The sequence below is a fragment of the Hemiscyllium ocellatum genome, chromosome 18 (genome assembly GCF_020745735.1).
Source record: "Hemiscyllium ocellatum isolate sHemOce1 chromosome 18, sHemOce1.pat.X.cur, whole genome shotgun sequence".
Classification (NCBI taxonomy): Eukaryota; Metazoa; Chordata; class Chondrichthyes; order Orectolobiformes; family Hemiscylliidae; genus Hemiscyllium; species Hemiscyllium ocellatum.
In genome coordinates this window covers 81,799,115-81,813,133 of record NC_083418.1, presented here as the reverse complement: position 1 = coordinate 81,813,133, position 14,019 = coordinate 81,799,115, and the positions used below count along the sequence as shown (strand labels likewise).

General features: G+C 44.0%; 1 protein-coding gene across 7 annotated transcripts in view; it reads left to right on the top strand.

Moving 5' to 3' along the window:
* Positions 1-14,019, top strand: part of LOC132824520 (SH3 and multiple ankyrin repeat domains protein 2-like) — a 1,314,713-nt gene that overhangs the window by 1,234,251 nt on the left and 66,443 nt on the right. For 4 of the 7 annotated variants that reach the window (XM_060839149.1, XM_060839145.1, XM_060839144.1 and 1 more), the window contains one exon: positions 7,025-7,048. The exons of the other annotated variants lie outside the window; for them this stretch is intronic. In XM_060839149.1, coding sequence (XP_060695132.1) covers positions 7,025-7,048 — 24 coding nt within the window. The remainder of the gene's footprint in view (positions 1-7,024; positions 7,049-14,019) is intronic. 7 annotated transcript variants of the gene reach the window in all.

The window sequence follows — 14,019 nt, the reverse complement described above, 5'->3', positions numbered from 1 at the left end:
GTTGTTGCTCAGAGAGTATATATCGGTCAGTTTTGGAAGTTGGAATGTTTGTCAGAGAGGGATGCAGAAGCAATTTCCAACATTGACTTAGTAAGTTGGCATGAATAGACTGGCTGGCCACCATGAAGCAGTTAGCTTAAGTAGGGCTTTTTGAAGTTGGCAAGATATACCAAGTGCTATGCCACAGGGATCAGTGCTGGGACCACAATTTTTTACAGTTTATATAAATGACTTGCTTGAAGGCAAATGGGCAAAGATCCGGAAAATGGAGAATAATGTGGGAAAATGTGAAAGTGTCCATTTTGGCAGAAAGACTAAAAAGCATATTGTCAAAATGGTGAGAGGTTGCTGAGCTCTGAGATGCAAAGCGACCTGGGTGTCCTTGTACATGAATCGTAAAGGGTTAGTATGCAGGTACAGCAAGTACTTTGTAAATCAAACAATCTTCTAATTTATCATGAGTCGTATTGAATACAACAGTAGGGAAGTTACACTTCAGTCCTACAGTAAAACATGAATTAACTTGTTCAAGAATGGTAACTTGATAAATACTCAGTGACTAATTCTTCGCCAGTGAGTAACTTTGTTTTCAACAAATGAAGACCACTGACAAACTCTGCTCAACCATTTACCCAGTTCTCCCGGCCGAGCCATCATTTTGATTAGAGTCATGTGCCCCAAAAAAACCCTTAATTTTCAAGCTTCTTCAATGAATGGAAATTATCTCTAGTAATTCACTCAGTCTGCCCCCTAACTTGTTTTCTGGGTGGGGCAGAATATATAAACAACAGATCAACTGCATTCCGCAATACAGACAAGTTATTTCAAAAAAAAGCAATGACATTCAGCAGGAGATGTTTAGCTCTTTGACATGTTTCCAGCTGATGAAAATCCACAACAAGAAAGCTTGGGCCTGAAATCCAGCTCTGTTCCAGCTGGCTTTTGCAACACTGTGGCTGCTGTCATGTGTCCAAAAGCCAATCCTGACCCTAAACAGACAGGTTTCAATGTGAAACACACCTAGTGCCAGGTGTCAGAGGACTGTGTGAGAAACAGGTGCTAGCCTAGTGACAGACACAGGAATGGGAACGTGTCTCTGCATCTGCCCCTCCTCCCTCTTCCAACTTTAGCTGGTACCGAAGGCAGCCAGCACCAGGCCCGATCACCTCGAGGCAAACCAACTGCAGCCAGCTCACATTGTTTCTCTGCTATTCACTCATGGGACATGGGTATCCCAGGCAGGGCCAGAGTTTATTACCCGTCCCTAGCTGTCCCTTAGGAAGGTGGAGGTGAGCTGTCTTCTTGATCCGCTGCAGTCCATGTGTTGTGGGTAGTCCCACAATCACCCTTAGGGAGGGAATTCCAGGATTTTGAGCTTGTGATACTAAAGAAATGACAATATATTTCCAAGTCAGGGTGGTGTGTGGCTTGGAGTGGAACTTGCAGGGGGTGGTGCTCCCATGTATCTGCTGTCCTTGTCCTCCTAGATGGAAGGAGCTGTCTAAGGATCTTTGGTGGATCTCTGCAGGGTATCAACTAGCCACAAACGGACATGACCCTCTCTCACTGGTGTCTTTACATACAGATAAGGGAGGACACCATTTTGACTGGGACAACACATCCATCTTAGGACAGGCTAAACAGAGACATGCACGAGAATTCCTAGAAGCATAGCATTCCAACCAGAACTCTATCAACAAACATATTGACTTGGACCCCATTTACTACCCTTGAGAAAAAGAACAGGAAATGATATCGCCATAGGAAATGACATCACCATAGGAAATGACATCAACTAAAAGAGCATTAATTATCAGCAGTGCTTCATCCGGAGGCTCACTGAAGATGATACCTAGTAGGATGATGAAACGTCTAAAAATGAACCTTCCAGATCAGCGAGTAAACCTACATCCAGAACCTCAACCTGAGCTACAAATCTTCTCAAAGCGCACTAGTGCATCTTGTAGATAGTTCACGCTGAGCATCAGTGAAGGAGGGAGGGGATGTTTGTGGATGTGGTGCCAATTCAGTGGCTGTTTTGTCCTGGATGGTGTCAAGCTTCTTGAATGTTGTTGGAGCTGCCCCCATCCAGGGGCAAGTGGGGAATATTCCATCACCCTCCTGACTTGTGCCTTGTAGATGGTGGACAGGCTTTGGGGAGTCAGGAGGTGAGTTACTCACTGCAGTGTTCGTAGCCTTTGATCTGGTCTTGTAGCCACAAGGTAAATTAAACAAGGTAATATTGGCAGAAGTGTTTTGAGTGACCTTGATCCTTTGCTTTAATGTTAGAGATTTAGTGTTGTCTATAAAAGTATGGTTCTGAGTTTTTTTCCTCCTGCTCCAATTTAACTTGGCCCTCTGAAAAACATTGGACCACGATGACATGGTCTCCATGGTGACAATTATTGAAGGCTCATTCTGAAACAGATTTCTCAATATCAGCTTAGTGGCCATTCCCTATTGTCCCAGTATATTTGGCCTTGGGAGTGTTTTTGTAGACGAATACCTACTCCTTCTATTTCCCCAAATAGCTCTGAATTCCCCACACTGCAGCACAGTCACCTCAACAAGTTAACAAAAGGTTTTGATGTTTTGTTTTGCTTGAAGCCAGCATTGTCTGTCATTCTTTTTGGTGGAAGACGCATTTCTATTAGCCCTCTGGCTGAACAATCGGCCATGTGCAGATATGTCTTTCACTCTTGTATCTTGTTGGTAAGGTGACCCGTATTGGCCCCAGCTTGAACCCATGCACAATTCATGAAAGGACAAAGTAACCTCCACAATGTATCTCTGAGCCGAAAAACTGTGGCCAACTAGAAATGCAAGAATAACATTCCTTATCAGAAAAGAGATGGGACTCAGATACCAAGTACGGGCCATAAACATGCTTTTATGTGGCACAAAATATTGTTCATTTTGGTACTGGGGATATTGTTGAACCAACCTGTTCAGTGTTACACACCTCTGGGACAGGTAGGTCATGCTGCTGTGATTTACAATAATCAGGGACATATGATAGGTTATATGTTGTGCAGAGTAATTGTGAATCTGTTTTAATTTTTTCACTGTACCCAACTTGAACAATCGTGTTCTGCTAATAATTTTACTATCTATAGCCAGTTGCTATAAGTGGCGTGCATTGCAGTACACAATCTCCAGTCACAGTTCATGGTATTTTGTCCTGGAACTTATACAAACTGTTACATTTGGAGCAAAAAACAGTCGCCTCAGTTCAGGCTGAAGTTACAGACTGGTCACCAAATGCTGGGAATGATTCTTTTTCTAATGATTTTGACCACACTGAGGTTTCCCTGGATGTGTTGAAACTAGGTCATTGCTTTCTCTACCGGACTGTAGAGCAGGAAGAATGATTACAGCCAGATGTATCACTTGTAAAAACCTCTGCTTTACTTGGAGTGCCTTGCTGCCTTCAGTGACTCTTTTATTGAACAGCAAGGGATTGTCCACAGCAAGTGTTAGCAGGAATGGCACCTCTCAGCTCAGAATGGGACATCCTCCAAATTCCTTTCTGTTGCTGTGCGATGGTGTAGTTTGTCATATATTTCCTGGGATGTTGAACCAGGGTGGTCTGGTCTTTATCAACCCATCTGATTCAGCAGCAAAGGTGAGACCAACATACAACCAATGACAGATGGATAAAGACACTGATTCTTTCAGCTTTGTCATTTCGATTATCCCAAAGAACACAGTCTGATCCCATGGGAAACATCCACTCTGCCGAAGAGTCATTTCCTCTCTCTCCACAGCTGCTGCGTGACGCACTGTGATTTCCAGCACTTTTTGTTCCCACTGGAAGCATCTCCAGGACAGGGTCAAAACTCAGGTCAAATAATCTGGAATTTCTTTTCCAAACTATCAGGGAATCGAACTTTATCCAAGAGAGTGTTCTGTTCCTGTAGTAACTTGTAAAGGGCTCCTCCTGACCTGATACGTGTAGAATTCACACTCACAAGAGTAAAGTCTTTCACGAACAATGTATCTCTGAGCTGAAACACTGTAGCAGGAACTGCATTTCTTAGCAGGAAGGGAATGGGACTCAGGTGCCATGCACAGACCTTAAGCATAACATTTGGTTGCAGATAGACAATATTAACTCTTGATCAGGTTGATGGATATTTTCTAATCAATCTCTTTAAAGGGAGTTGTATTTGTCCTTAGTAAACTGCACATCTGTTGATGCCAATCTGCACACTAACAGATATCGAATCAGTTCAATATAGGTATTTTCTAATCAATTTCAAATCCTTTTATGGGTCTGTGAGCCTAATGATGTTCTGAAGGACCAGGTCTGGTACGCGCCAATGACTAACTTTATCTGGATAAAAGCAAATTACTGCAGATGCTGGAATCTGAAACCAAAAGAGAAAATGCTGGAAAATCGCAGCAGGTCTGCAGCATCTGTAAGGAGAGAAAAGAGCTGACGTTTTGAGTCTAACTGACCCTTTGTCAAAGCTTGAAACTAACTTCATCTGATTTCTTACTGAGTTGTGGACTGCACATTTCTTGCTGCTGATGAGGTTGAATCAGCTCACACATGAACAATTGTCCCAAAAATTGAAGTCTTTGTGGGTGCCAGTCTCTCTCCTATATCCTTCAAACTTCCTGCTACCTTCTGCAGTGTCTCCAGCCCCTCCCCCAGCAAGGAGATGCTTTTCGAGGTTCCCAGACAGATTAAACCAGCTGGGTCTTGCCGAACAGTGTGCCCTCTTCTGTTCACTAGACTCATGCCAACTTTCTCCACTCCCACAACACCCGTTTATAATGTACCCAGTTAAAATGTACCTGTTTATAATGTACCCATTTATAATTTACCCATTTATAATGTACCTATTTATAATGTACCATTACATCAGTTTTGGCTGGAAGAGATCCATGATATAAATTACTTGGATGAATTGTATTTGTCCTACATGACATGCACATCTGTCGATGCCAATCTGCATACTAACAGATATCAAATCAGTTCTGTCATGGCACCAATTAATGCTAACACTGCAGAAAGAATGTGACAGCAGAGATTTAGAGAACATTATTAGATTAGATTACTTACAGTGTGGAAACAGGCCCTTCGGCCCAACGAGTCCACACCGACCCGCCGAAGCGCAACCCACTCAGACCCCTTCCCCTACATTTACCCTTTCACCTAACACTACGGGCAATTTAGCATGGCCAATTCACCTGACCTGCACATCTTTGGACTGTGGGAGGAAACCGGAGCACCCGGAAGAAACCCACACAGACAAGGGGAGAACATGCAAACTCCACACAGACAGTTGCCTGAGGTGGGAATTGAACTTGGGACCCTGGTGCTGTGAGGCAGCAGTGCTAACCACTGCTATCATTCTCAGACACAGAATAATGTAACACCCATTGTCTTTGTGGTTGGAATTACTCAGCTTTTAAGCAGTCTAGCCCTTTAGTGGACTTTGTGCAGTTTGTATACAAAAGGATTGTCTCTGATATAGTCTTGTAAAGTAGACAACCAAATAACCTACCTGATAGTTCAGTATGTTGTCAAATGGATTGTCATAATTCATGGCCAGCATTTATTGGACATTCAATACCGGCCTTTCATTCCAGATTTCTTGGAGTGGAGTTAAATTCCATTTTAAGTTTTGAATGTAAGTCTCTAAATGATTGTTCCAGGTTTTTGGTTTACTGGGCCAGCAACACAACTATCATGTTATTTTTATTTTGTAATTGCCATGAATATGGTCCAAGGTGTGTGGTGTTTTTAACCTTCAGAGCCTCTTTGTTCTTGTTGTTCATTGACAGTTGCACCATGAGGAATGGCTGACCCACAGGAAGTGCAGGGCCAGGTCAATATAAACCCATTAGTTCCTTGAAAGTGGAGCAAGTTAAACACATACATCCCATGAGCACATTGAAAAAAGCTGCAAGTATGAGAGCAGAAGCTTTAAAAGTGTTGAATAAACACCAGTGTCATCTCTGCAAATCTGTGAGGCAGAAAATACAACATCGATAACCACAGGAAATGCAGCATTTAATATTTGTGAATGTAAAGCAATCTGACTGGCTCTGTTTTAGCCTGTATGTCTTGAAGCATAAATATGCTACTACGCTGGAATATAAAATGTGTTTTGTGATCCTTGTTCAGAAATCAATGGAACTTCCACCTTTTCTCAATCTCTCTTTTTGACTTTACGAAAGTTAAAACTTAATTCCATCCTTTTCTGCAGATTATGTATGACATACAGTTTATGAAGATACAGTTGTGGAACTTTTGTTTTTTTCTTGTAACAGATTCTGATGCTGTTTTTCCAAATGGTGCTGATTTTGAGAAAAAGCCCTGGCGTCATTGCTGTGCCTGCTGATAGGGCCATGGCTTTGCATTACAACAATTCAGTTGAGGGTAAATGTGCAATTGTTCAAAGCAGGGTTCAGTGCTGGATTGTGCATTGGGTAGAGGAGGCAGAGAGAAGGGATGGGATCTGTTATTGAACTACTTAGAGTGTGACTAAACAATCAAGGAATCTCGAGATCAGCAGCACGCTAGCACAAACCTGGATTATCTCACTACATACACATTTTGTTGGGGAAAAGAAATGCTGAGTTTCAATTTTTGAGCAAATTCAGAGCCTGGTTTATTTCAGCATAGGGGAAGAAAGAGAGTACAAGAGACACTGGGTCTAATTACTAAACTTGAAATAAAGAGATGTTAAGGTAAATTATTCCAGCTAATGTGAGATAGTAACAGCCCAGTAACAGGGAACATTGTGATAAACTCTCTCCAAAGGAACAAACTGTAAACAGGTTTATTTCTGAAGTAGAGAAGGTTGACACGGCAGCAGCGAAAGACTCCGTGATAACTTTCAGAAACACTTTTGAAAACCTGAGATGTAGTTAACGCAGTCGAGTGGGAGAAATTCTGAGCTGTACCTGTCCTGAAATAAAGCTGCTCTGAAAAAGTGCAAAGAAAATTCACCGTCAGTCCTTTTCAAGGTATTTAAAAATTAATCTTGCTTTTTTTTTCCACTTCAAGCTACCTTACGGAAGAAGCGAACGGGTAAGTAATGAAGTTTAAAATCAATCCTGTGCTGGAATTGCATGGACAAAGACTTGAAGTTTGCATTAACCTGCAGTTGTTTGGATTGTAACCGTGTTAAAGTGCAGCTTGAAATATTCCAAGAGAAATTCCAAAGAAAAACCAAAAGAACTGCAGATGCTGTAAATCAGAAACAAAAACAGAAGCTACTGGAAAAGCTCAGCAGGTCTTTTCATTGGATAGACATATAGATGAGAATGGAATAGTGTAGGTTAGATGGGCTTCAGATTGGTTCCACAGGTGGGAACAGCATCGAGGGCCGAAGGGCCTGGACTGCTAGAATGTTCTCTGTTCTATAGACCTGGCAGCATCTTGTGCTGAGAAATCAGAGTTAACGTTTCTGGTCCAGTGACCCTTTCTCAAAAGGTTCCAATGAAATTAATTAGATAGTCTGTTCAGGAAAAGTGAAACAATTAAATACAGAGTTCAGCTGCTGAGTGACTCGTCAGTTAGCCTCATTCGTACCACACTCCTCAATCACACTCCCAGACCCTGCCCTGATCCATGAGGACAGACACTCCCCCACAATGGGAATGACCTGAGTCCCTAGTTTCACACTGCCCCACCAACCCCACCTCACCCAACACAACTTCCCCACTTGTTTGAATATTTCCTCAGGTTGAGTTACCCAAGATCCATGGCACTCCCCTTCCCCTGCAGGAGGACACCCTCCAGTTGGCATTAATTGACCCTCTGGAAGGAGACCTCTCAACAACGTCCATGCGGGTGGTAAAATTGAGAAAAGCCAGAGAGGGGAGGGGGTGGTTAGGGAGGCTGAGATGGTCGGGGAGGGAGGGGCCAATCGGGGATGGAGGGAATGGTTGGGGGGAGGGGGTCACAGTCAGGGTGGGGAGGGTGGGGCCAGTCAAGGAGGGGGGAAGCAGTCAGAGAGGGAGGGGAGTGGGACGGGGGTCAGGGAGGGAGGGGGCAGTCAAGGAGGCTGGAACCTCCTGCTGGGTTGTATGAGATGATTCCCCAAGACCAAGCAGAGAGTGTAAAATCCATTCCTTTCTGCAGGTTGGAGTCAAAGCCATTGTTTGGTAATAACAAAGGTGATGTACCTTGGGATGTTCCCCATGTTAACGGTGCTACATAACCTTGAGTACATAGATCCCTCAAAGTTGCCACCAAAGTGGATAGGGTTGTTAAGAAAGCATATGGTGTTTTGGCTTTCATTAACTGGGGGATTGAGTTTAAGTGCCGTGAGGATTTGCTGCAGCTCTACAAGTCCCTGGTGAGACCACACTTGGAATATTCTGCCCAGTTCAGGTCGCCCTACTATAGGAAAGATACAGAGGCTTTGGAGAGGGTGCAAAGAAGGTTTTCAAGGATGCTTCCTGGCCTGGAGGGCTTGCCTTATGATGAAAGGTTGAATAAGCTCGGACTTTTCTCTTTGGAGAGAAGGAGGAAGAGAGGAGACCTGACCATGGCGTACAAGGCAATGAGGGAATGGATAGAGTCAATATCCAGAGACTTTTCCCCCAGGGCAGGATTGACTGGTATGAGGGGCCATAGTTTGAAGATATTAGGAGGAAGGTATAAAGGAGACATCAGAGCTAGGTTCTTTACGCAGAGAGTTATGAATGCATGGAATGCATTGCCAGCTGTGGTGGGAGAAGCAGAGTCATTGGGGACAGTTAAGCGACTGTTGGACATGCACATGAGTAGCAGTGAGTTGAGGGGTGCGTACATTAAGTTATTATATTTTACATTAGGATTAAACCTCAGCACAACATCGTGGGCCTAAGGGCCTGTTCTGTGCTGTGCTTTTCAATGTTCTATAAATGTAAGTTGTAAATGCAACTTTTAATCAGTATCTTATACTGAAACAAATCAATATCCAGTGTTGGTTGGCCATAATGTTCCTGTCTAAACATTCATTTTCCTTAACTTATCTCCAACATTATGGCCCACTCAGCTGATGCAAAGGCTGTAGGATCCCCTCCGTCCGGGAAGTGTCAGCTCAACATCAGATTTGTGCTTGAGCTTTGCAATAGCCCCGAGCCAGACGTAACTCTCTCCAGTGATTTTCAACAGGCCAAGTGCCTACAAGCCATATTTGTGGGTGACTGAGAATTGAAGCTCTTTACAGTTTATGCACCATAAAACGTATGAAAGGAAGTAGGCCATTCAGCCCTTCACTCTGCATTTCAATGAGATTAGCGAGTTTTAAGATGATTTGTAGCTCAAGTTGAGGTTTTGGATGTAGGTTTGCTCGCTGAGCTGGGAGATTCATGTTCAGACATTCCATCACCAGACTAGGTAAGACCTTCAGGGTGCCTCTAGATGAGGCATTGTTGACAATTCCTGCTTTCTATTTGTATGTTTGGATTTCTTTGGGTCAGTGATGTCATTTCCTGTGGCAATATTTCCTGTGACAGTCCTTGCACGGTATTTTGTAAATGACATTAGTTTTGCTCATCTCTGTATAGGGTCTTTCAAGTTCATTAGCTGCTGTTTCAGTGTGTTGGGGGGTTGGTGGGTTTGTGAGCTCCCATGATGCCAAGGGATCTGAGTAGGGTTAGACTAGGGTGAGGCTCATTCAGACTCTTTGGTATCATGGTAGCCCACAAACCCCCCAACACACTAAAACAGCAGCTAATTAACTTGAAAGACCCCACACAGACAAGTAAAACTAATGTCATTTACAAAATACTGTGCAAGGACTGTAACAAACACTACATTGGACAAACAGGCAGAAAACTAGCCCCCAGGATACATGAACACCATATAGCCACAAAATGACGTGACCCTCCCTCATTAGTATCCTTACATACAGATGAGGAAGGACACCACTTTGACTGGACAACACATCCATCCTAGGACAAGCCAAACAAAGACACACACGAGAATTCCTAGAAACATGGCATTCCAATCGGAACTCTATCAACAAACACATCGAGTTCGACCCCTTCTACCACCCCCTGAGAAAAGGAACAGGAAATGAATCATCACAGGAAATGACATCACAAACCTTAACATATAAATAGAAAGCAGGAATCATAGCAATGCTTCATCTAGAGGCACAGTGAAGATCTAAGTCTGATTAGATTTAGATTAGATTACTTACAGTGTGGAAACAGGCCCTTCGGCCCAACAAGTCCACACCGACCCGCCAAAGCGCAACTCACCCATACCCCGACATTTACCCCTTACCTAACACTACAGGCAATTTAGCATGGCCAATTCACCTGATCCACACATCTTTGGACTGTGGGAGGAAACCGGAGCACCCGGAGGAAACCCACGCAGACACGGGGAGAACGTGCAAACTCCACACAGTCAGTCGCCTGAGTCGGGAATTGAACCCAGGTCCCTGGCGCTGTGAGGCAGCAGTGCTAACCACTGTGCCACCGTGCTGCCCACTCTGGTGATGAAATGTCTGAACGTGAATCTTCCAACTCAGCGAGCAAACCTACATCCATTCAGTGAGATCCTGGCTGATCTGATAATCCTCAACTCCACTTGCCTCCCTTTTCCCTATAACCCTTGATTCTCTTCCAAACATCTATCTATCTGTCTCATGTTGAATATGCTTAAACAACCCAGCCCCAATAGCCTTCTGGGGTAAAGAATTCCACAGACTCACTACCCTCTGAGAGCAGACATTCCCCCTCATCTTTGTCTTAAATGGGTGACACCTTATTCTGAAATGTTGCCTGCTGGTCTTTGACTCCCCCTGAGGAGATTAGATTAGATTAGACTTAGATTAGACTTACAGTGTGGAAACAGGCCCTTCGGCCCAACAAGTCCACACCGACCCGCCGAAGCGCAACCCACCTATACCCCTACATTTACCCCTTACCTAACATTACGGGCAATTTAGCTTTGCCAATTCACCTGACCCGCACATCTTTGTGACTGTGGGAGGAAACCGGAGCACCCGGAGGAAACCCACGCAGACACGGGGAGAACGTGCAAACTCCACACAGTCAGTCGCCTGAGTCGGGAATTGAACCCGGGTCTACAGGCGCTGTGAGGCAACAGTGCTAACCACTGTGCCACCGTGCCGCCTTTCCTCATCTCCCCGTCATCTCCCTTGTGTGCTTCAATGAGAGACCTCATTCTTCTAAACTCGATTGAGGGCAGGACCAACTTATTCAATTTATTCTTCAAGAAACTCCCTCCATGTCCCAGATCAGCTGAGTGAACCCACTCCACATTACCTCAATAGACAATAGACAATAGGTGCCAAGGAGTAGGCCATTCTGCCCTTCGAGCCTGCACCACCATTCAATATGATCATGGCTGATCATCCTTAGTCAATATCCTGTTCCTGCCTTATCTCCTGAAGAAGGGCTCAGGCCCAAAACGTCGATTCTCCTGCTCCTTGGATGCTGCCTGACCTGCTGCGCGTTTCCAGCAACACACTTTCAGCTCTTATCTCCATCGTCCTTGATTCCACTATCCTTGAGAGCTCTATCCAACTCTTTCTTAAATGAATCCAGAGACTGGGCCTCCACTGCCAATCTATCCAGACTTTGATAAAGGGACCAAAACTGTTCTCAGCTTTCCACCCGAAGTCTGACTAGTACCTTGTAGAGTTTTCTTTCACAAGGATGGGGTGGTTGGTTAGTTCAGTTGTCTGGACAGCTCGCAAGTGATGCAGAGTGATATCAACAGCTTGAGTTCAATACCTGTTCCAGTCGAGGTCACCATCAGTGCCCCATCTTTCCAACCTCTCCTTGTCACTTGAGGCTTGGTGACCCTCAGGTTAAACCTCCACCGGTCATCTCTCTGTAATGAGACAATAGACCTCTGGGTCTATGGTATCTTTTCCTTCCCTACTTTATACTCTATGCCCTTTGAAATAAATCCCAATATTGCTTTACCCTTCCTATTACCTACTGAACCCATACGTTAACGTTTTGTGATTCAGGAAGTCTCCCTAATCCCAATTTGTGACAGCTTTCTGCAGACTTTCTCATTTAAGTAATATTCAGCTCCTCTATTCTTCCTGCCAAAGTGCATAAATCCCTATTTTCCTGCATTACATTCCATCTGCCAAGATTTTGCCCAATCTCATAAGCTGTCTGTATCCCTCTCCAGACTCTGTGTCATCCTCAGCATTTGTCTTCCTACCCCATGCCAGGCTCAGCTCACGGGCTTTCAGTGTTAAAGATTACCATCCCAATCCCCTCCAAATATCCCAATAGCTCAGCCAACCTTACACTGACTCAAGGAAGGTACACATCCAAGTAATTCGTCCTTAACATACAGGATGTAGGTTTGCTCACTGAGCTGGAAGGTTCATTTCCAGACGTTCCATCACCATACTAGGTAACATCTTCAGTGAGCCTCTGGATGAGGTGCTGCTGATGTTCCCAAACATTAAAACCCAAACATATAAATAGAAAGCAGGAATCATCAGCAGTGCTTCGTTAAAATGAACCTTCCAGCTCAGTGAGCAAACCTACATCCCGAACCTCAACATGAGCTACAAATCTTCTCAAAACTTGTTAGTCCTTAATTAAGATGATATCTCCCCTGGCAAATTTAACCAATCAATTGACTGTGAAGTGAAGTTTCATGCTGTTTGTTGTTTATATTTTGTTGCAATCTGTTTTAGTTGGTGCTAAAGTAGCAACATTGCATTTGCGCATTGTATTGGGTGAAAACCATGACTCTCTGGGTTAGTCGGAAATTAATACTTCAACATTTCAATTGCAAATGAGCACCTTCTTGATGCCTAGAGGTGATGGCACAGGGGTGAGACATTGGAGTGAGTGGGTGCATTTACTGGATGAATCAAACAGGAGATCCCTGTTCTCCCTTCATTGTGAAATGTATCTGGTGATTGTTTCATTGGCAATGATGAAAGCACAGGCAGCTGTTTTATCTTACATGCAAGGAGCAACACTGATGCACGTTAATAACGCTGTGCCATTACCATCTGACACATCTTTAGAAACCTTCAATTTTACCTGAAGTGAAAGAATGATAAAGGTTCATAGCAACAGGGTGGAATGGGTTTGTTGAGAACCTGCAGCCAGTTTTTGTTTTACTCTTACTAGTGTTTATTATCTATTGACGGTCAGTAATGCCAGCTCTTAGACCGAGAGCTGCTTTGGTACAAATTCCAGAGCAGGATTGTAAGGAGGGAGCAAGAAGGTTTCACGGTGACTCAGACAAGTTGAGTGAGTGAGTGAGTAAGCACACGTCAAATGCAGTGCAGTGTAGCTAAGTCTGGGGTTGTACAGTTTAATGGGATAAACAGACAGGCAGAGTATTGTTGAAATGGTGATATATTGGGAATGTGAGGGTACAAAGAGATTTTGGAGTTTTCATGCACCATCAGTGAAAGTTGACAGGCAGCTGCAGTAAATAAATGTGAAGATAAATGGAATATTGGCCTTCATTGTAAGAGGATTTGAGTTCAGAAGTAGGGATGTGTTACTGCAGTTATACACGGACCTGGTGAGACCACAGCTGGAATTTTGATCTCTGTACCTGAGAAAGGATAGACCCTGCCATTGAGGGTTCAGTCGGCTGATAGCAGGAGATGAAAATGTGTTGCTGGTTAAAGCACAGCAGGTTAGGCAGCATCCAAGGAACAGGAAATTCGACGTTTCATTCCTGATGAAGGGCTCTGGCCCGAAACGTTGAATTTCCTGTTCCTTGGATGCTGCCTAACCTGCTGTGCTTTAACCAGCAACACATTTTCAGCTCTGATCTCCAGCATCTGCAGACCTCACTTTTTACCTGATAGCAGGAGATGGCAGGACTGTCCAAGAAGGAGAGATTGGTTTGACTGGGCCTGTACTCTGTAGAGTTAAGAACGATGAGAGGGGGATCTGATTGAAATGTATAAAGTTCTAACAATGCTGACAGACTAGATGTAGGGAGGAGGATTTCCCCGGGTGGGAATCTAGAACCGGGGAGGACAGTCTCAGAATATGGGGTGAGCCATTGAGGACTGAGAATAGGAACCA